The 24,441-nt window shown below is 37.5% G+C and overlaps 1 protein-coding gene and 2 long non-coding RNA genes across 3 annotated transcripts; 1 reads left to right on the top strand and 2 right to left on the bottom strand.

Annotated features, from left to right (window-relative positions):
* The first annotated feature begins 366 nt into the window (after positions 1-366).
* Positions 367-4,981, top strand: LOC139132963 (uncharacterized). The gene is made up of 2 exons (XR_011552507.1): positions 367-607; positions 3,203-4,981. It is a non-coding gene; the product is annotated as an uncharacterized lncRNA (long non-coding RNA).
* A 739-nt stretch (positions 4,982-5,720) lies between these two features.
* On the bottom strand, positions 5,721-12,605 carry LOC139132964 (uncharacterized). Its single transcript, XR_011552508.1, has 4 exons — positions 12,442-12,605; positions 11,964-12,126; positions 9,471-9,552; positions 5,721-8,847 (listed from the first exon to the last, which is right to left on the bottom strand). It is a non-coding gene; the product is annotated as an uncharacterized lncRNA (long non-coding RNA).
* Positions 12,606-15,364: 2,759 nt separating this feature from the next.
* LOC139132961 (phospholipase A and acyltransferase 1-like) lies at positions 15,365-19,811 on the bottom strand. The gene is made up of 4 exons (XM_070699298.1): positions 19,577-19,811; positions 19,505-19,531; positions 17,799-18,195; positions 15,365-17,352 (listed from the first exon to the last, which is right to left on the bottom strand). The coding sequence occupies exons 2-4, from the start codon at positions 19,516-19,518 to the stop codon at positions 17,248-17,250; spliced, it is 516 nt and encodes a 171-aa protein (XP_070555399.1). The 5' UTR covers positions 19,519-19,531; positions 19,577-19,811; the 3' UTR covers positions 15,365-17,247.
* Between the last annotated feature and the right edge of the window lie 4,630 nt (positions 19,812-24,441).

The raw sequence follows: 24,441 nt of genomic DNA, 5'->3' as shown, positions 1-24,441 counted from the left end.
TAGTTAAGTGGTAAGTAAAGAAAGATGGGGCCGTTAATAGAAAATGTGCTTCCTCAGAAAATATAACAGATACAAAATGCAGAATAAAGAAAGTACATCTCTTTTCCTCGAGCATTCTGCAAAACTAACGACAGTTCGATCTTCTCGTTCGAGGTCGAACTAAAACTGTTGTAAGTGTGTTTGCCATGCGTCTATTTTACATGGAAGCATCTACGTTGCCCAAGGCAGTCATTATTAAATTTCACGATAACCACTGCAAAAAATAGACATTATTATAGTGAAAAAGAAATAATTACACATATCGTGGGTAAATATATTCTGCCTTACGTTTGCAAGGAGAAGCGGTATGCCCCTTGGAATCCATCATGTCCTTCCCCTACACGAAAGATTGCAAGTGCAAAAAGCTCAAGGAGCCACACCCCTTCCTTCCTGTAAGGCGCCAATAATTTCGCTTGTCATGTACGTTTGCATATCTAAGGCTAGTTACGTAATACAGTCATTTGCATTATGCAAATTGGCCCGTGTAAGTCTTTAAATTCTTTTATCGTGTGTACCACGAACATCTCACTACTTGTTGCACGAGTTTCACTCGTCTCTCCAATTGTCGGTAAGTCCCACATGAACATTTAATGATGCATTGGTAGATCTCAGACGATTGTCAAGATCACGGTCCTAGAATTCCACAAACCGTCTCAAGATAAATTGTCTGACGGTATGGGAGAAAACACAGGAATTTGTTTAATGATAGACAGTTTAGAGGGTGACACATTGTCATTACGCTTTCTATAGCATCCTTTAGTGTAGAGTCGGACTAAGCATGGAGGTAGTAGAGATCTCTACTACCTCCATGGCTGAGCCAGAACTATGAGGTGGTGAAATTCCCCAGTGTTCTCGCCAGCATACAATTAGGATATTTACATGCAATTTTACAAGTCTAGTGTCGTCTAGCATCGAAGTTAGAGTCGGACTAAGAAAGTAGGGCTTGGTCAGATGTGTTTGTATTGAAACACAGTCCCTCCACAATTGTGGAGGGACTGTGATTGAAATCTCTGATATATCGGATTACCCACGGTATGACAAGTCTAGTATCGTCTAATATCGAAGGTAGAATTGTACTGACGACGTCGGTCTTGGGCAGATCTGTAAGTGGTGAAATCTCCGATAAAATACCGGGTAAATATCGGCAATTTCGCAGACCCGGCGAGACAGAAGGCGCTTCATTCTCGTATCGTCCGTTATCGATATTAGAGTCCCCAATTTTGCCGATAAATATCGGATAAATATAAGCGATTTTACAAAACAACCGTTTCCATTTACAGGGCAAGTCATTGTAGTATCGGCTATTCGTTGTAGTATCGTTCAGTATCAATATTAGAGTTACCATGTATCGGCGATTTCACAGACCCGGCGAGCCAAGATATAAGACACATCAATGTAGTAAAAGTCCAGTACCAATATTAGAGTCCCGAAATCGCCGAAATCAATCGGGCAAATATCGACGATTTCGCAGACCGGGCGTGTCGAGATAAGAGACACTTTGTCTTGTATCGTCCGGTATCAATATTAGAGTAACGAAAACGCTACAACGGCTCCGATAAATATCGGCGATTTAGCAGACCCGGCGTGCCAAGGCAAATCAATATAGTATCGTCAAGTATTGATATTTAAGTGTCAAATCGTCGATGAATATCACGTCATTATCGGCGATTTCACAGTCTCAGTGTGCCGACCCTGGGGAGACACAAGGCACCAAGTCGAATACCGTCCAGTACCAGTAAAACCTGTCTAAACCGAACCCTAGAGGAACTGAGAAAATTGTTCGGTTTGGAAAGGTGTTCGTTTTCTAGAGGTCCTTTTAACATAGAGTTCTATCAGAATGGGACTGGGAAAAGGGTTCAGTTTAGACAGGTTTCATGGTATTAGAGTCCCAAAATCGCCGTGAAATTAGGCTTTTTTAAGAACTCCGCGCGCCCAGATACAAAACACATCATTGTCGTAAACTTCAGTCTAATATTGATATTACAGTACCCAAATCTCCGATAAATCTCGGATAACTATCGGCGATTTCGTAGACCGAGCATGCCCAGATACAAGGCATGTCGTTGTAGTATCGTCTAGTATCGATATTGTCCTGACTCAACATATAGTCTATTATCTGTATGTATCACAGAAATATGTGGAAAGTCAAACTTCGATACTAGACGTTAAATCTCCGTTATTTAAAAATTGAGCAAAGTCGGGCCTTCATGGTCGTGCGTTCTGCGCTACTGTCTATGGTTTAATCTAAGCCTACACGTTAGTATGAGAATCAGTGTATCTCTTCCAGTGTGCAAATGAAAGATGTGGCTGCAACCGGGAGCTCAAACTTCAAACTTTCATCAATAAAACACCGACGCTTCGGCGACTCATCGGTTGCCTTCTTGAGGGTGACAACTGGTGGAAAAGGAGAAAGAAGCAGTGAACAGGAAACAAATGTTGCTAAAATGATTTGTAAAATGGAAAATTGGAACGAAAAGACTGAAGAAGCAACACAATAGTTACAAAACGCTTCACAAAAGGAAACGGGCAAAATACCGTACTTGGAAGTGACTCAGCTCGTTGCCAAGTCAGCTAAAACGGGGCTACGTGAATGGTTTGATTTTGATTTGCGAGGGCTGAAGAGTCTACACAATGGAAAGTATTCCAGATAGGTAATTTGAGAAACTCGAACTCGTATTGGGTATTTTGTTGCTATTAGGAAAGTAGAATGTTGGTAGTAAAGCGTGCACTAGCATATACTCAGCCTGTCGTTGTGTACCAGGAGAGAGTTTGAGAGAGTGGCCATTGTCCCTGGCAGCTGATAAACTCAGCTAATCAGAAGTTTCAAAACAGCTCTCCCATACGTATTTCTTACATTTGTCAGTTTGTATGATTGTAATTATTTATTTATTTGCTTGTATACTTTATTTTCTTGTTTTGTTGTTGTCTGTTTTATTTACTTCGTCTTTCTCTTACCTCATCGTTATTTCCTGGCTTGCTCCTTTGTTCACCGGTATTGTTGTTCAGTCTGGTTGCCTAGTGGTACAACCTCAATAACACGTTCACTTTTGACAGCACTGACAGTAGAAGACCCCTGACAGAATGCTCTAGTACACGCGCCTTCGTAACTCTAACCATTTTTCACCAAAAAGGCACCTTCTTTTACTCTTGTTGTATATTCCAGAATGCAAAATGAATGATTCGGTTTCGAAAGCGTTTCTCTGGTCAGTATTCAGATCAAGATCAACAGCGTTTGAACGATCGATTCGGAATCTACAGGATGTTAAAGTGTATCATGAACCATTCGACAGAGCGGCCCATTTTGGTGAAGACAGCGACATCGGTGATGTTAAAAGTCTGTTAGAGGGCGCCTTTCCTGGATGCAGGGGTATTTTCGTGAAGGACATGCCGGTTAGCTTTGTGCAGAAAGGAAAACTTGATTACGTGCCGGATGGATACTGTCATGCATTCCTGATTCGCAGCCCTGCACACACTGTCACTTCGTTATACAGGTGTCTTCTTGCCGAGCAGACAGAGAATGAAGCGGCCATATACGTGTCAAAGATGGCAGGCTACCAAGAGCTGTGGGAGACGTACCAATACATCAGAGATGTCAAAGGTCAAACACCAATGGTCATCGATTCCTGTACACCAGTACGCGCGCACCCGGAGTATGTCATTTGGTTGCAAGCCTGTCACACAAGTACCACGATGCTGAAGTTAGACTCGGTTTCGGATTCGGTTTCGGATTCGAGTGACTGAAAGAAATTTTATATTTTCAGCCGATTAAGTTATACTGTGGAATACTTTATTTTCACTTGGAATTTTATTTTCATTACTTTCGCCGGACCTGTTTTTCTGCTACAATAAAATCCAATCAGACTAGACAAAGTTAAAATAAGACAGTGAAACAACGAAAATCTGTTTTTCAGCTGAAATAAATTCCAGTGAAAATAAAGTAGTCTTCAGTACTTTCGTATGAAAAGCTAAATACTTGTCGTCAAGAACAAGTTTTTACTGGATTACCTACTGGCATATGTAGTATATATTTTAAAGCATAAATTGTGTGCATATTTTCACAATCAAAATGGTAATAAATTGACATTATAGAAAACTTCGAAGCACTTTAATTCGGAATTGAAAGGAAGTGTCGAGCAAGGACAACGACATTTACAAAAACATTTATACTTTAATTTGTTTATATGTCACAATGTGTGTCACATGGTATAATGCTAATGTGCTGTATTACTTTGCTGTTTTGGTTGATGTTGTTCTGCATAGATTTCATTTTAAATGTACCATACCAAACCTGGACTAAACTATCATGTTGTATAATAAAGATTGCATTGAATGCATTTCTTTGTATTGTGCGAAGTACTGTAAGCTTGAATAGTCTAAACTGAACAAAACCAATAATTGCTGATGAGTTGTAACTTTTGACTGATTTTCCAGCAGTTTTGTCTGGTGTATTCATGCACTATAGTTTCTTGCTCTACTGCCTAAAGTTTTTTTGTATTTTTAACTGTATAAATTATGATTATGTGCGAAACATTTATGTCATGAAATATATACTACATGTGCAGTAAGGTGATCTCCTTGTGTATATCAACTTTAAGGTTTAACTGTCCGTTTCGGGTACCAGCAACCAGAATTAATGTTCGCAAGTACTCTTTCATTCCACGTGCTCTGTCCACTTTTAACGAAATTGCAAAATATAATCCAAATATTGATATTTTTGACAGATTTAGTCTTTTTAAAAATAGTGTAAAGAATTATTTTTATACATGATCTCGTTTGTGAATCGCAATTGTCTGTTTTTATTGTATTGTTTTTATTGTTTATTTTGTGTGATTGTGCTTGTATTTCTTTTTATGTCGAGCGGAGCCTGTAATTGGGATTTTATTCCTGTTGGTCTTCCGAATAAATAAAAAAATAAATAAATAAATAAATAAATAAATAGCAAGACTTGTCTCTACATTCAAACGCTTTTTTGGCAGGTATCGCAAGCTGGTAGATAAATACAACATCTCTCTTCGACAAATGATCACTGATGGCATCGGTGACATTGGGCCTTAGTTAGTGACCACTACCTATCTGACTTACAGATTGATATATGGCGGGTGCAACATGTGGGGCAGGATGCGCTTACTATTTTCGAAACACCTGACATCACTTCTTGGTCTTTTGGCCAGAGGTCCATATATCTTTCTTTCATGAATTTGACTTTGTTTGTACCGTCTATTTACTGTCTGTTCTGTGCTGTTTTGTGTCTATGTTTACAACTATTGTCTTACAAATTTTGACCTAGTGTTATTGGATTATGGATTGGTATGATTGCGATTATATCAGTAGGTATCATATTTTCGAAAAAATAATAACATAAGCTGGAAATATAAAACTATTCTCAGTTATTCGAAACCGAATCCGAAACTGAATCCGAAACTGAGTCCAACTTCAGCATCGTAAAGTACCAGTAGGACGTACGCCCTCTATGGTCACCTCTCTCGTCCGAACATGTTATGCAGAGTTGCTTCTGGAGGGTCTATGCTTTGAACTTACAAGTATTACTGGTGTAACGTCGCGTGTTTTGCCTGAAAAATGTCAATAATTTTTCTGTTTTGGTAGAGCAATGGGGTGTGAATTTATTAGAATCTTTTTTTTCTCTGATGGTGGAACAAAACAGGAACAACAGCGACACAGGATCATGTTTTACTTTCCAAGATTTTATTCATTTCAACAATTCAAGATTACAACAAGTAACAACACAATTTTACATAATCAAACTTTCTAAGGTTAACAAAGGGTGAAGAGTGAATAAAATTAACGTTTTCCTGTGGTAAAAATCTTACTTAGGGAGTCGTCATTATTTACGACCTTGGGGGGAAGTCTGGGGAATTTCATGGTAAGCTTATTCTGAAATTTCAAGTAAACCCCCTGCCAACCCCAATGCATTTGAGTAACCCAGTCTCTAACACAGAAATTTTGACTGATCCCTTCCCCCCCCCCACTTAGACCAGTTAAATACCAAGACATGTATTTGTAACATTTACAAAACTAAAGCAATAGTACAGACCTTTCATATCCTGCTAGAATATCATCGGTTACCTCATGACAGTTGAAAAAGATGAAATTGGCAAAAGGAAATTCAAAGTCACAATAAAATGTAGAAACAACAGCTCATGCTGTAACCACTATCCAACCATATAGTATTGTTTACTTTGGATGGGTATAATGACAAGGTTTTCACTAAAAAATAAGATATCTGACAGGGCAGAATTTGAAAGTACAGCTAGGAGAACAGTCAGGAGGCTGGGGGGCAGTGTCAGAGGAGTTGTACCCTCTCGTGTTGAAAATTTGAGGGATTGATGTGTACAATAATGCAGTCTAGTGCAATATGAGAGATGTTATCAATTTGTGTAAAACTGTTAGAACACCCCACAGGGGAAAAGTGTGAAAGGCGTGTCCCCTTTGCCACGTCAGAAATTTTGAGAAATTAATGAGTTCAATGATGCAGTCTGGTGCAATATTAGCTGTTTTCTATTTGTTTTTACTAAGTAAAACTGTTAGAACACCCCAGGGGGAGAGGACGTGACAGGGGGTCGCATTAAGAATTTTGAGAAATTGATGAAATGGTACAATCTGAGAGGTATTTCAATTCATTTTGTACTAAAAATTGAGCAACCCCCTTCTTTCTCTCCAATTTTGAACAATCCCCTTGTAGCTTTCAATTTTTTGAGTGACTATCCTCACATTCCTCTGACCCCCAGGCCCTTATGTTAAATTACTCTAAAAGACCCATAAAAATATTCTTAATGGCCTTAGAACTAAATTTGTGAACACCATGTACAGTAAAAGTGGTCAACTTTGACGCAATCTTGCTGATGCATTTGATGGCTTGAACTCACAATATCTACAATACTAATTCGCCTGTAGCTTAGCAGTCAGTTAAAACCCCTACAAATAGGCGTTTCAACTAGCAGCGGCCAGGTGGCTCATGTAGCTGTACTGTGATAATATTCAAGAGAATCCATAGGATAGCTAGGTGTGTACCTAAATCAGGCAAAACAACAATTAGCAATAACAGCAATAATAATAAATATCAATTTCTGCAAGTCATTTAAAAATATACCACCAAGGGCACAGTATTGCTCCTATCTGACAAACAAAAAGAGGTATTCCTATTTCCACTTATTCACTCAAAATGCTATTGTGTTTGCAAAGAGTTTGAACTTTCAATTTTCATAGGCAGAATTCCGTTGTAACACCCACTTTTCAATTTTGTAGATCAACAGTAAAAATTTGATGGTCCTTGCTTGAAATGTTAAGATTTACTCAGAGTTAAGTTATATACAGATGAGCCAAGAATACAATGTGCAATATACACACCAAATAACCTGGTGATAAACTGGTGAGAAGGAAACTTACAACAGCTCAATTAACTTTCAAATGTTGGACGTCAGAGGAAAATTGAAAGATTTCAATAACTTCCTAGTTGTATGAGTAGTATGTGTAACATTAAATGTGAAAACTTCTTGGTTTCAGATAAAAATGAGCAATTATATTTTGACAATTACTGCAAGCAAGATATATTGTAAGTTAACATTGTCTACTGCAAGTTCAAAGTTGTAATCAAAAGCAGGCAACCAGGGGTAATTGGTCGATGATAACTAATAAATTCGAACCTTGGAAGGAGTAAATATATGCAGTGTACTGTTAAAAAAACAATATGGTGTCATAGGGATAGGTCGTCAACATTAATATAGTTGTTTATTCTGTTTGTGTGGTGAAGTGACCTGATATTATCATTCATCACTCATCTTATTCAAACTACACATGATTTCACTCGGCTGCCTTCATCTTTGTGAAGACTTACTTAATTAAGTGATACCATGACAGGTTTTTTTGCTTATGTAACAAAATGATTGGAACTGATACAAATAAAGTGGAGTCTGTTTTAATTGTATGGTGCATCTTGCCATATGCCTTCTTGTGGATTGAAATCCCTCATCAGTGTATGGGGTTTCCTCCATGAAATATTTGCTATAGTTGATCCACTACATAAACATAGCCTTACAACTTTTTTCTAGATCATATTTCACTACAAATTGGCACCAAATAAAACTACATTATTTTCAGTGTCTTCAAAATTGATTTACAAGGTATTCAGGGTTGGAATAGGTCATTCAAGCTTGCAGACTAATATATTGGCTCCAAAATAAAAATCTTGGTTCCCTCAGTTTGAAAAATGATTTGGCTTAGGTAGTCTCCAGGGATTTTTATAAGCAAATGCAAAGCTATCAGATAAACACCAATTAGACAAAAGCACTTTTTGACCAAATTGACAAAAATTGCTCCAAAAATACAAAATTTTGCATTTTCTCACTGTATAAAAATATCTGACTTAAGTCATCTTAAGGACCTGTATATTGAATATCAAAAAGTCTGACAAGGAGTTTTGAAGAAAAAAATAGATCTACAATGACAAAAATAATCTCAAAAATACAAAGTTGCATATCTTGGCACGATTTTACAAAATCTTATTGCTGTCATCCTAAGGGACATGTATAATCAATATTAATGTGTCAGACCATAACTTTTGAATGATATTTTTGGTTTAATATGACAATAATTGCCTTAAAATATGTTTTAAAATATTTCATAACAATATGGACAAATTTCAATAAGGTTATCCCTGCAGAACAGTATATTTAGATTTCTGTGGCAATACTAGAGTTTATTTGCTTCTTCAAGCATACCATTCTTTTCCTTGACATAAGGTAAACTTCAGCCTCCTCCAACAACAAAATTGTGATGTAATCTACAACAAACCTGAGTGAGAAAAATAGAAATATAGATATACTATTAATACATTTTTGTATATTTCTTTCACCCATGAAAAACTGTGGTAGATAATGTCATAAAATGTATGATATCATGATAGGGCTAGCCAATAAACTTGTGCACAGTAACATTGGAAATGTAATTCAATAGAATGTAATAGTTCAATAATTATATGAGTTCTGTGTGCAATAAAAAATATTTGTTAAAATACTCTTATTTAGAACTGGTGTTGATGACCTCCACTGCTTATGCATGTGGCTCCTTGTTGAGTCTGATTACCCAGTATACTGTGCACCAGGATGCTGATGTTTAAAACAAGTCCTTATGGCTGCTTTCCAATACCAGTGCAATCACACATACAAGTGCTATGCTGACATCTAAATATTGATTTTAGCAATCTTTTTGTAGTAAAATAACAACTTACAGTGGGCAAATATAAATAATGAAAAAATGTCAAAAGTAAGCATTACAGGCCCTCTAAATTTTTGAGAGTTGTAATACAATAACTTACACAATTATCCCAAAACCATTCACAGGATACAGCTCAAGTTGTAACTACAAAATGGTACACCAATGTGAGAAGCAACATATGAACATAATACCCTACTTACATTGACATTTCTTTCACATCCCTCTTCCAAAACAAACTTCTTACCATCTGTTGTTAAGGCAGTGTCATAGCATTCAAAGATACTGTAAAAACAAACAAAAATCCATTATTACATCAGAATGAATAGACACTGTTCACAGACGTTTCATATTAAAAATTAGTCTTTTTTTAATACTCTCAGTTTTCAACAGACATGCCATAAACCTTCAAAAGACACAGTTTATGTTTTACTTTGCATATAAAAAATGATATCAGTCTTGCAATGGTTATATATAAGTGGAGCTGACAACAGTTGCCCTAAATGGGCAGTGACACATATGATTTGAATAAAATATCACTTTTAACATGGTCGTCATTTCCTTCTTTTGGCAGGTTACATCTGAACATATTTTACAGTACATGATCCTCATAGAAATTTAAATGCATCTTATTCAAAATGTAAGAACTTTATTGCCAATCAAAAAAGGTTTTGTTTAACAACATTTAAAAAAAAATAATGTGAAAATTTAAGAAAGTTTGACCAAGTCAGTATGGAGTTAAATTGTTTGGAAATCTTGAAATTGGAAGAATAGTGAAGCCAGGAAATTGGGTGATTTGCAAACATTTGCAAAAATTAACACTTCTTCATCAAGCAACCTACGACTGCTTGACAACCTTGAAAGATAAACCCAAATAATAATATTTTAATCTTGGGTTAACAATTTCATTAAATTACATGAATGTCTACAAAAAAGTGATTTTGGTGCAAAATACCCTGTGTTGGGTGCAGCGCCCCTTAATTAGCAAGTTTTATACCACTGCAAAGTCTCTGTGCAACCAGGTGACACATTCTGACTCGGCATGATCTAACAGCAGATTCCTGCATAAAATTTTGATTTGAAAACTTGAATCACTTTTTAATAGCATAAAAAGAGAGATGTACCACATGACTCCGTGCAACCAGATGACACATTGTGACTCAGCATACTCCTAAAGCAGACAATTGCATAACATTTTGATTTTGAATCACTTTGTAATAGTATAAAAAGAGCACAACAAATGAAAAAACTTCGAAGTCAAAGCCTTAGCACAGTAAGAGAGATACACCAGAGTGTCCGTGCAACCAGATGACACATTGTGACTCAGCATACTAAATATGCAGATCCTGCAAAAATATTTGATTAGACAACTTAAATCAGTTGGCAATAGCATAGAAAGATGAAAACCACTGGGAAAACTTAGAAGTCACAGCCATAGCACACTAAGACAGATGCGCCGGAGTGTCCATGCAACCAGGTGACACATTATGACTCAGCAAATTAAAAATGCAGTTCCTGCAAAAAATTTAGATTAGACAACTTAAATCAATTAGTGGTAGCATAGAGAGATAAAAACCAATGAGAAAACCTAGCAGTCACAGCCTTAGCACAGTAAGAGAGATGCACCAGAGTGTCCGTGCAACCAGGTGACACATTGTGACTCAGCATACTAAAAATGCAGTTCCTGCAAAAAAATTGAGATTAGGCAACTTAAATCAATTAGTGATAGCATAAAAAGATGAAAACCAATGAGAAAACTTAGCAGTCACAGCCTTAGCTCAGTAAGAGAGATGCACCAGAGTGTCCGTGCAACCAGATGACACATTGTGACTCAGCATGCTCCAAATGCAGATTCTGCAAAAATATTTGATTAGACAACTTAAATCAGTTGGCAATGGCATAGAAAGATGAAAACCACTGGGAAAACTTAGAAGTCACAGCCACAGCACACTAAGACAGATGCGCCTGACTGTCCGTGCAACCAGGTGACACATTGTGACTCAGCATACTAAAAATGCAGTTCCTGCAAAAAATTGAGATTAGACAATTTAAATCAGTTGGCGATAGCATAGAAAGATGAAAACCAATGAGAAAACGTAGCAGTCACAGCCTTGTCAGTGTAAGAGAGATGCACCGGAGTCACCGTGCAACCAGGTGACACATTGTGACTCAGCATACTCCAAATGCAGGTTCTGCAAAAATATTTGATTAGACAACTTTAATCAGTTGGCAATAGCATAGAAAGATGAAAACCACCGGAAAAACTTAGAAGTTACAGCCATAGCACACTAAGAGAGATGCGTCAGAGTGTCCATGCAACCAGGTGACACATTGTGACTCAGCATACTAAAATTGCAGTTCCTGCAAAAAATTGAGATTAGACAATTTAAATCAGTTGGCGATAGCATAGAAAGATGAAAACCAATGAGAAAACGTAGCAGTCACAGCCTTGTCAGTGTAAGAGAGATGCACCGGAGTCACCGTGCAACAAGGTGACACATTGTGACTCGGCATGCTCCAAATGCAGATTCTGCAAAAAATTTTGATTATAGACAAATTAAATCAGTTTGTGATAGCATAGAAGGTTGAAAACCAATAGATACACAGGAATTATACAGGATACATATGAATTAATTTATAAAAGCGTATACAGCACAACACATTTGCAATAAAGACAAACATATTTAGCTGCCTACCTCTACAAGGTACTGTGGATTTTAATTAATGTGTCGTTTCAGTCTCCACTTATATTTTGTGGGACTAAACATCCTCACTGGGCACAGCTTGCATGACATCTCTTCTTTCCCACAGTTTATAATGCTTTGAGTATTTTCGACCGTTGTTACTGAAGCATGCATCCTATCAAGAGAAAAGTGATAATATAAAACAAGTTCAACCACCTAAATGTTTGTAAATAAGCAGACTTTGATGTGTTTCAAGACATCTCTTTGACTCTTTTGTCGAGGTCGATCATGATGACTGACGTATGTAGACACAGTCAGAGGCGGACTGTCATGTAGACCTGGTTTCGTCAATCGTCTGACCCTCTGAATTTTAAAGACCTCTGAATTTTAAAACCGCCTGCATGCTAACACCAGAGATATATGAGAAATCGTATCCTTGTGTTACAAGCCTACGATCAAGAATCGAACAGACTACTATACTTGTACTCACTTGCTTCGCAATGGCACAAATGAAAACGTGCTTTGACAACCAGAGCTAGCACAAGGTATCAGGAATGCAAGGAATTACCCATGCTTGGACTTTCAACTCTGACCTTTGACATCGAAATATATCCAAATATGGGTGTGTCATAGCCAGCAACCACATGACATATTTTGCAACCAGATGACAGGACTCCCTAACGCGCGTACTCCCTCTATCATCGATTCCGATGATAATCTACTTTATGACCCGGCGACCACCATGAAGAAGTTCTGTGATTTTGCAGGGTTTGAGTTCAAAGAAAGCATGCTACACTGGAAACCCGGTCCCGTAGAAGGCTGGTCCTGGCCATTCGAAGGTGACTGGTACAGTTCGGTGATGAATAGCTCTGGCTTTGTTACGGTGGCACACGAAGTGCATGATAAGGCCTCTCAGGTAGATGTCGGTTCGTACCCAGAACTTATTCAAAAAACTATACGAGATTCTGAACTCTACTATGAGAAACTGTACAGCTTGAGAACAGAACCATCGTTTTAGTAGTAGAGTATAACCAGGGAAACGGAGTCTTATGTCAGCAACTAAAGACTCCCATTTGGTATATGTTTGGAATTCGGAAACTACTGGTCAGATTACCATAGTATTTGATTTATTTCTCTGTTACGATAGGATATATATATATATATATATATATATATATATATATATATATATATATATATATATATATATGGAATAAGCTATATATATATATGAAATTATATATTATTATCATTATTATTATTATTATTATTTACTCCTGAATGGTTGCCATGGAAACATCTCACATTAAAATGAGTGTGATTTTTTTGGTGAGCTAACCAGAAGAAACCTTATGATCAATTTTTTACATCAATCAATAGTTCTTTAATAGGAATTAGGGAAAAAGTAACATTTTCAATCCCAAAATAGTTACCATGGCAACTTGAAACTTTAAAATAAGTCTATTTTTTGTGTTCTCTGACCCGAACTCCTACACTAAATAATTTTCATATCAATCAAAGTAACTTTTCATGGGATATTAGAAAAACCTGAAATTTTCAACCCCTAAAATGGTTACCATGGAAACATTGGGCAGTGAAACCGACATCATATTTGGTCTGTTCGACCCAAAATACCCTTATGGTGAAATTTTTACTGAAGTTTAAGCTATTATTATTCGCGTTATCATTTCTATATAATACTATTATAGACTATTATAGACTTTATTTCGGATTCATTGTCAATATAACAGTGAAAGAAAATCTCGTGATAAATATATACAGTTTGGTTAAGTTAAACAAAAAGAAGTTTATTCCATAACTTTATCGTTTCAGAGTTTAAATATAATGAGTCGTACACACATCGCAGAATATCATTACTGCTTCTCAGAAGTTTTTGCTTTAAACCATAAATTTGCCTTCTTAGCAAGGCATCAAAGTTATTGATTCTGTTAGATATAAACATAGAGCTTGCACTACTACATTTGTCATAACCCAATAAAAGACGAGCAGCATTATTATAAGCAACTTTCAATTTCCTCATAATATTAACAGAATATTTCATCCAAATTGGACCGCCATAAAACTGATAACAATATGTTTTGAAAAGAACACCCTTGACTTCAAAAGTACATCAAGAAAATTTTCTCATAAGCATATTAGCTGATATATAAAAGCGTCTCATCTGTCGCTCGATACCGTCATCATCATGAAAGTGATCGTTGAGAACAAAACCCAAATGTGTTTTCCTTGTGACAAATACTTATTTAACTCTATTGAGATACACAGAAGGAATGTGAAGAATCATAGAAGAATGTGATCTTACACACATACATTTGGTCTTTGTGTTATTTAATAAAATATCATGAGTATCACCATAGTCACTACAAATATTGACTAACTTCTGAGTTCCCTTGACAGAAGGACTAATCAGACAAATATCATCAGCATACATTAAATGATTGACGAAAAGTTCTCCAATGTTACAAGCTGTTTTGGAATTTGACAGCGTGAGGCTCAAATGATCAATATAGATATGAAAAAGGCTTTGGTGACAAGATCCCACCTTGCTTTACACCATTGGAGACAGTAAAACCACTGGAGGTACATGCATCCCAGCGAATAAAAATCTGTTGAGTTCGATACCATCTCAGAAAATCTGACAAAATAAACTGGTACTTTGCAAACAATCAACTTTTTGAATAAAACTCAATGGTTGACTCCGTCAAATGCCTTGGAGGCGTCCATGAAAGTGACAATGACATTACTACTATGCTTTCTACAGTAATTGATTACAAAGACACACATGTCGGTCGAGTATCCAGATTTGAAACCAAACTGGTAATGTGACGTTTCAAGAAAACATTCAATATTTCTAAGTAACATTAATTCCATGAGCTTAAAACAACTGTCCAATGTGCAATCGGACGATAGTTACTTTTGTCATTGATATTGCTGTTTTATCCTTTATGATGGGAACTAAAACAGTCATCGGAAAGACGACTAGGGAAAACACTATGCACAAACATCGCCGTAAAACACATACTGAGTAAAATAGAAACTTTAGTGCTAGCATACATAAAATGCTCAGCTGAAAGATAGTCAGGGCCAGCAGATTTACCAGCCTGTAGTTTCCCTATGGCATCGCTAATGTCACTAGGATAAACAATGACATCATTATCGAGAGTACACTTTTCAACAACATCTAACACAAATTTCTGGTCATGTGTCGTATTCAGTGAGTTGTAAACGCCATGGTAATGGTTACGCCACATATCAGCAATATAAGCTTCGCCAGTACAGCCACCCACATTGTTTGGCCTGGACGAACACTTTTTACTATTAACGTAGTGCCAAAATATTTTGAGATTTCCACCAAAAAGATTTTTGGCCATAGCATCTGCTTTCATGAGCATGAGTACAACGTTTAAAGTCATACAGTGGACCATGCTTGGGTTTACCAGACTCACGCCATGATTTAAATGCATCACGGGCAATTTTATGAATCTCTGGTCATTCCAACCAACAACTGCACGTCTTTTACTATTTTCGGTACTTGAACTAATGCGAGTGCCAGCAAAATGTAAACTATTAATGATATTGTCATAAAAATCAGAAATACTGTCAGCATGATTCTTGTCTTTACAGTGAATATCTTTACAGCATAATTGATATCTGCAAGAAGTCTGTCTGTGACAGCAGTGTACATATCACGTTGTTTGATGCTGACCCTATTAAATTCAACCCTGGTTTGCAATAGGGGATATCTGAGCTAGATAGTACATGAGAACGTGAAGGCATAATGGCACAACGAATCATTTCAATATTTTATGTCATTGAATGACTTTTAATCGCAATGATTTAGAAGTTAATTTCCAAGATGGGATCGAGCCCTAACACAGTCACATCTGTGCGCGAATAACTGAGATTAATTTGGTGGAGTTCATGTATGATAATGACCCCGACATATAACCCCGACATATATAGATGCTCATTTACACAGCCGTGAAAGAGTTGAACGAAGTCTCATGACAAGGTGGCAGGTGTGATGGGACGCGATAAAATTCGATATCATGTGATGTGATGTCTGAAAATCCCTGTTAAATACTATCTGCTCCCTTTGTCACACCAACTGCAAACGTATCAGTCAGATATGGGTAAGCACGGAGTTTATTCGCTCAACCAGATTTAAATGATGATATAATGAAGGAAGTGATGGTGTTAGGTAACATATGAGAGAGAGAGAGAGAGAGAGAGAGAGAGAGAGAGAGAGAGAGAGAGAGAGAGAGAGAGAGAGAGATGGATTGATTTGATAGCCCGGTCTGTCTTTCAACTTCTGTTTTTGTAGAAGGATTTGTTCAACCATTGAGATGATATTATCATGAGAACTAGCGTGACTACTTCAGTTTCTCTGTTAGTCTTGACATAGATGCAGAAAATGAGGGAAAACATAATCAACGGAAGACAGTCCCAAGTTCAGAGATCGATCAGCAGCTATATGGTGTCAGCAATCCAATTCAGAATAACAGTAATGCAATACATAGGTGTCGACACATCAAGTCATATCTCGTCTGATTCATGTGAGAAGCTCTTGCACAGAAGTTTTGCTCAAAACTTTTCTCGAGTAAACTGCAGACAGTAACTTAAAAACCCCCATAAATATAATGGTTCACCGTGTAGAATTTACCATGCCTTTATAGGCCAAGCTTTAGATACTCGGATGTCATAGCTTGGAATTCACTATATTCAACACTGCCCTACCTCTGCGCTTACAATAAATACTATGTACCATCGATTGTAACGATAAACCAAAGTCGGAACAGTTGGAAGTTAATCAAATTACATGCTCTATGCCGTTGAAGGATAGGCAATGAGTATGGGTGTTAAGTCAGTAGCGTACGACAAAAACATGCACGACACGTCTTTTGGAGTGACTTTTGAGTGAAAAAAGTAGTGGCAGGCAAATAAAGTTGAATGTAACTAATGGGAACAGTAAATTCAAAACTACCCTTTTGAATTATGATGGTGCATATAATTTCATAAACTTTACACTGTAAAACTACGGACCTATATTGCCCGTATCCATATGGCTGGAGCTCGTCGCGCAGTTCAAGAGGCTATCATTGGCACGCAACACAGATGGATTACTGCGTTATGTAACAAATGGATTATATCCTCGTCTCAGCAATATCTTATACGAATATCTTTAGGGAGAAAGTGAAGCTATCGACGATATATACAATTAACCCCATATACCAGCAAGAAGGTGTGCGCTCTCTATCGGCGTAGATATTGTTCATCAAGAAACGATACAGCACTGTGATGCTTGTTTCTCCATTGCCTCTTGTCTTTTCCTTTCTTCGTCGTGTTTACGGAGCTCCTCAACCCAGTTGAGATCGTGTGACTACAATGAGAATAGTGAGAAGGCATTAGCGTGATTCGTCGGAGATTTTATTAATAGAAAAACAAATGAAATGTGTACGGGCCACAAGAGGGCGGTATCAGGACAGCCTTACTACTTGCACATTTTTTACCCACCAGTTAGGACTCGGGTTTGAGATAGCGTTAGTGGACGTGTTCAGTGGGCCGATACTCAGGGGTAATTTTCTCATAATAAAATGGGCGGCAAGATAATTATGCAATAAACCACCCCTATACGGTGTTTACCACTAGATTTTGACCACTCAAAATTGAGAGAACTACCGGTCCCGTCCATTGACAAATATAATGAATTATTCTGTCACATTTTGAAAGTAGTTTTCTTTGACTAATACGATTCATATCCCAGCAATGTCTGAGGAGAGAGATCAAGGCTCTCTATTACATTGTTCTGTTATTTTAACATCTTACCTCCCAGCTCCAGCCTTCTTTATCGTTGTAGCGTAACTGAGTGGCAAAGTGTTGGCAGTTTTGTTCGATGAGATGATACTTGTACACCTGTCCCACTCGTCTCTTGGCTGCCTCGACGATGCTGTCAACATCGCTTGGGGGCACCTCTTTGTCAAAGCCGTTATTGATTCTTACGTCATCACCGTGATAGACGTCTTCCAGTGGATCTTGATGGACGTTGGACCTCGTGGTCACCAAGGTTCTCGCTTTGTTACCGTCCACGTGTACCACTGTTATTTTCTTTCCATGAATGTCGACAACTATGCTAGCGTGGGCATAAAACGGACGCTTTATTTCAACTATGTCTCCTAGTCTTATCTCAGGCAGGAGTTCTTCATAGCTCATCCACTTTGTCGTTCTGTGTGAAATAAACAGATTATGGTTGTTAGAATAATATATTATATGGTCACAATGTTGTTAGGGCATGTGTTATCCTGTTTTTTTGCTTCACGTGAATATCAGTGATGGAATGCGTTCATTTCATGGGTTTTTAAAATTCTATCATCTAAAATAATCCATATTTTCTCATCAAAATGTATTAATATGATGAAAGAGAAACTGCCTGACTGACTCTCATTCTGATATACGGTACTGTCTCACTTGCATTCCGACGTAATGATGAAACATACAGACAATCACACATGGCCAGATAGACAGATATAAGAAAACTTAATGAAACAATCCTTATGATATCTCGAATCTGGGCTAAAATAACCCTCTCGTACTCCTTTCCTTAGACAGACAGAATTATAGTTAAGCGAAAAACATTACGTGAAATGTACAACTGATGTAATTGTCAGTACAAATGAACTGCCTGGGTATGATAATTTCTATCGCTGATGTATCAGGTCTTGAGAATACTGATGAAATATGACATTCACGAATAAAAACGGTCCTAAGACTGTATTGTGTTTAACTTCTGATGTATTCTCCAGTATTTTTGTCCTATTTGTGACAGATGTCAGAATACCTGCTGTTATTCAACTGGTTGATACTGCCTGTATGTGTTTAACGTTAAGGTAGAACGCACCTCGGGCACAGACATTCGGACTCTCAAACTTTTACAATTCTCTTCTGATATACCACATGTTGGGGTTCATTTTAAAGCTCTTGGTGGAAGAAAACTTTTTCATGGCTTAGTTTTTCGAAATTCCAAAATTTTTATTTTTCTCCATAGAGTTAACACAGGGATGGCGGCCATTTTAAATTTCTGATATCGGTAAATCTTGGATAATTTGTTTCTCTAGTATCAAAATTTGCATGGCGACGCCCTGTTTTTATTCTTGATTTTGAAAGAGAGAATGATTGAAAGATTCCTTGAGGAAAGTTAGAGCAGAAGTTTAAGTCTTTCACTTTCGAGGTGCATACTACCTTAAATAGTGATGTTGGCAATTCAATTTAAGTTCAAGGCAGAATTCATTACTGACAGTAACAATCCATATTTTAAACAATGCATCGTCCTGGCATGGTAAATAGTTCGTATTTTTAGTATAGTTTACAGAGAAGACTCAGTATTCCTTTAAGAATGATAAGAATTATCGAAAGATACAGCTTTTGTCTATATAACAGATGTCAGTTTGAATAATGACAGTGAATCATTTTGCACGCTTACATCTCCTTCAGATAGTAACACAGAGTAAATGTTGACGTCACTTAAATAAACTTACTTGTTGAGATTCATACTCAAACTAATCGTCTGTATTTGATTCCTTGCACTGCTACTTAGGATGTAACTAATCCCTCTGTATTTGATTCCCTGCACTGCTACTGAGGATGATGAGTGAAATTCGACTTCACTTGAACTGTTTGCCACAAGACTGTTGAAACAAACACGATTTCCACTCTTGAAGATTCTCAATAAGGTTCATTCGAAAGTGAATAGGTATAGAGAAGCCACGTCTTCATGGACCTGTATTTTATTCAGTTTACTTCATTGCCACAGCTTGTTAGCCGTGAAAGCAGTTTTACGCAATCGTATAAAGAAAACTGCGTATACATAGTGCTTATCGATCGATTTTATGCGAATATGTTACGGTTATGCCAAGGCCGGTCGTCGATACATTTGTGTTTTGCTTGTAATAATGTTTATATCAATACTTTGGAAGGCTTCGTGTCTTTTATTGCTACAATAGTGTCCTGCCGTTATGGTTCTTTCCTCCCAGAGGACCTGTTGATCTCTTTGCTTGACTGCAACGGAATCATCATTCTTTCGTCAGCAAGACCGAAAAAACCCCCAATTTTATTACATGTTACAAGGGTGTTGATTTGAGTTTACCCCTGTAAACTTGGTCTTTCAATTAATATTGTTTTATCTGCGTTATGAATACAGGGTGACAACCAGATTAAATTCACACCATCTACAGATGTGTTTCTGGCCATACCTTCCATTAACTGTGTTGTCTCTCTACAAAGGCGAAAGAAAGAGGGAGAAATCGGATCAATCTCTACATGTACGTCTGATTTTAATCGGATTTCGAACACACACGACTCATGAAGTATCGTTCTCTAAAAGACGGATAAACGCATCGAATTTAGAACGTCACATTTGTTCAAAATTATGGGCAAAATTTAAAAGAAACCTCGATTCGAAGAACAAGTTTAAGGTTACGTATTTTTTTGAGCTATCAATGTTGTCGAGCGTCATGGAAAGGTCATGGGTCACTCGGCATCCAATATGAAGTATCGATATCCGATCAAAACTGCCCTAACATTGAAATCTGTTACGATTTATTGACTGAACTTGATGTTCATTTTAGTGCAGTGCCGTTAATGTTGTTTTGACCTTCCATTGTTTCAAACTATTTCATTCATCATCCTTGTATGTTTATTGACATTACAGCATTTTATCAGTTTAATTGCCTAATTTGTCATGGACGTGATGAACGATGACTGCAATTTTATGAATATATCATTCGAAAACAACCACGAATCATAAAAAATGAAAATAAACAAAATGAATAGGACGACATTATGTGCTGTGACCTTTAACTTTTATCCCTGTTCTGTAAAGTAGTTAAGATCTTCATGGTTCTTTTACTGATTATTTTTTTTGTCTTTTCGCAAATGTGTTTTCAATGTCCTAGTACCACTCTGCGGTACGTCAACTCCACCGTGACGTTAGCGTTCTTGCTTCCTACTTCCCGCCTGCGCCCTCTACCGTCACGCCGATCGATAACTTCGTCTTGAAAAGAGCAAGTCAATGGTAACATCCTAGTACTATCACCGTCTACTTGACGATAGTGTCCACGCAGCCACAGTCCCTCTATGGATAGAGGGACTGTGATCTTTACTACTTCTAATTAATGGTGGAATGCGCAAGTTCGCATGTATTTGCGCATGTCTGCGTGTAACAATGCGATACTACCTTGATGATGAGACTGCATATTCCTTTGACTGTCATTTACTCAGTGATTGGAAGCGCTTCGTCGGGTTGTCCCACGCAACGATCGGAAATAACTCAGAACTCATACCACACAAAGCGAGCCACGAGGTCACGGGGTTATGTCACACTATAATGTTAAAATACCTCACATATATAAACACTTGTTATAAGGTCAACTCTTTGACACTGCTGAGCAAACTATCGTCGAGATCTGTACCGTGAGCCATACAAGCTGAAGACAAAACTTGTATGCATAATTCTGCGCAAAAAATCCTTTTGTGTAAAATCCAAATAGACTCAACGAATTATCCTGTGAGTTATTTTAAAAGGCCAATTCATATGGAACGTAATGGGGGATTTTCAGATCACTCATACCCTGTACGGTGGAGAAATTCAGACGACCACAGACGACAAAAGGCTTGTTTCATTCTTCAAACCTGACGCTGGAGTACAAGTTAATATAACGGCGGTCAATTTCTCCCCGAAAATTGTTACTGCTGGCTTGCTAGCGCGGCAGCTGCACGATGGTGTCGTGAAACGATATTTGGTCCAGTGGTTTGGCGTCCTTGGGCAGGCTTGTTACCCAGCTTGCGTAAGGCAACCTCATACATGTACCTCAATTGTTTCTCCAAGGCCGCTTTCCTGCATTGTAATTACCAAACCAGCCGAGTCACTGTGAATAGTTGAAATGAATATTAATGTTTCATTTTTTTCACCAATTTGCTTCGCTTTGTGTCGTCATTCACGGTTCACTGCATTTGTGATCACGACGCGAGGAACTTGATCATGGACATCTGCGCCAACCAAACAGCGTTTCTTTCGTGCACGGACTCTCAATACGTCGGGTGGGGGGGGGGGGGTGGCAATCCACGCTGACCCCTAGCCAAGACTCTGCCGATGCATAAACTCAAAGTCGACACACAAATATGTGATCTAACAATGCTGTAAGTTTCTGGCAAAATGACGTCGGGAACAGTATGTGGATTTAACAGAGCTCAGTCAGAGCAAGACTATGACTGAAACATATAGTCAGAGATAACACATAGAGTAAAAGTTAATTTTTTACAAGTACATCTAAATATGACGGTGATTCCCTTGGTCGGAAGTTCAAATCTAAAGAATATTTAATTTTTGCCTTAATAAGATCTATACAGCTATTTTGGACCCGAGGTTCATCTCTTCATATCTATCGTGAACGTTATAGTGAACACAGGCTGATGAGCCGCTGCATATCCTTTGTGTTGCTTGTTGACATCGAAGTATCTTGCAATTTCTCCGATTACCTTGGAATTGTAACCACTAAACTCAGTAATATTTATTATATTGCCACAACGTTCATCAGTGACAGAACAACGGGTACATTGAACAGTTTTCATGTAATTTTGAATTTCCCGCCATTTACAATGATTTGTCACATTACAAAGAATAGAGGATACACTGAGCACCCATTTGAAGACAGGTAACGTCACGTGATTCAAGTGGCCTGTTTGGATTGGAGTGTATATATACAAAATGTCAATATCTTTATTGCAATATTTGCGTTAAGGCGACCATATTTGAGTGCGGCACCTGTGGTACATATTTATTTCTTCAAACTTTCAAATGCAGTTAATGATTTCAATTGGCCTGAAACATGCGTACACATTCTCAATGATCTGGCATTCATTTGAAAGTAAACTCGCAAAAATGACACTGAAAGTAGTAGCTTATCCATGGGCATTTAAACATGTCGCCAGAGGTAAGGAAAAGTAGACGTTTAGAAATTAAATGTTTAAGCAAATATAATACAATCTGAATAGCCTGATATTTCTTTGCTAATATCGTATGAGAGTTATGAATTTATGTCCGAAGTCGTTCAATTTATGTATGAAGACCGCGGTTCAACGTGTCCCTCGGAGTGAATGGAAAGGAATTCATCTTATTTTTTGAAAAGAATTGTACTTGAAGTTTTTTTCATTGAGAGAATAGCGTGCAAGGTGACGATCTCTGTCACAAACATACCTCCCAATAGTGTTCGTTTGTAATATAAAACATCACGATTTAAAAGAAAATCTGTCTAACATTAAAACCCCAGCGTGGCTGATTTGTAATGCTCATATTCAAATAAGATGTGTACATCAGCTTTGTGAATCCATGAATGGGTGTCAGGCATGTTTAATATACCAGAAAAAATGAAATATTGTAATTCGAGTTCATGCAAACTAATGGCCGTAAAATTCATCGTATGGAACACACTCTCAGCGTGTCGCGTAATTCTCTGCTAAGGCCAAGTCTGTCATCGTTTTTCACGGAATTGCGATAAAGGAAAAGTGCACATTGAAACAAAGACCGTTCTTTTAAATTGAATTAAAATGGTCTACACATTTCTCAATAAACAAGAACTCCGCGTCTAGTTGTTGTTTGTGGCCATGGTTAATGTTCTTGATTCACTGCAGCAGTCGGAGCTCAAGTTGCCCAACAGTAAAGCTGAAACTGGTTCGATAACTTGTTTATGTACTGTGCAATTTACCTTCTTTCAGAACAAAGCAATACACAAGACAATGCCCTTGAAAGACAATTGCTTATTGTTCGATCGCCTCCTTCCTTGTTTTTTTTCCCTCCGTGCCAAGATTAGAGAATGGCTTGCATGACTTGTCCAGACTTGTCTCAAGTAGTTTCGTTTCGTAACGACAGCAGTTTACCCGTATATTCCCACACCGTATGCACTACAATTGTCCATACCTTCAGTTTTGACTCGTCTGGCGGAGACGTCAATAAGTACAGACATTTTGCTTTCTGACTCGGATTATGCGACTAAATTGATAATATCAAGGATTATTTGGAGTTTGCATTTACGCTATATCCAGAGAAATTATTTAGAAAAAGTTTGGATTATCCAACCGATTATTTGAAGTTATGACGTATAAAACAATTCTTCTTCAAATCCTAAGTCACGGTAGAAGACAGACGAAGCATCTCGAAATGTCAACACATTCAATAGGGTCAAAGTTGACTTTATTGTTCTTCACTTTAACAATGTGTTGTTGTCGCAAGGAACTTCTTTCCGTCAACCTGGAACCCGTTTAACATGTACGTGATGGTGACCTCGCGTTTCTGTTGCCAAACGATTTTGTTAACAATACATCAGTTGACAAACGGTTAGCCTATAGTCTTACCGACTGGCATTTTTTGGGTTCTTATTCTCGCCATTGAATGATTCAGTAAATATCAAACTAATGAGCC

This window comes from Ptychodera flava, chromosome 5 (genome assembly GCF_041260155.1).
Source record: "Ptychodera flava strain L36383 chromosome 5, AS_Pfla_20210202, whole genome shotgun sequence".
In the NCBI taxonomy this organism is placed as follows: domain Eukaryota; kingdom Metazoa; phylum Hemichordata; class Enteropneusta; family Ptychoderidae; genus Ptychodera; species Ptychodera flava.
Note: the sequence above shows the minus strand (reverse complement) of the source record. Positions and strands in the feature narration are given on the sequence as shown.

Coding starts and splice junctions, on each gene's coding strand:
- LOC139132961 (XM_070699298.1), bottom strand. Junction 17,353..17,798: donor AAGAAGGCTGGAGCTGGGAG/GTAAGATGTTAA, acceptor TTCTCATTGTAG/TCACACGATCTCAACTGGGT.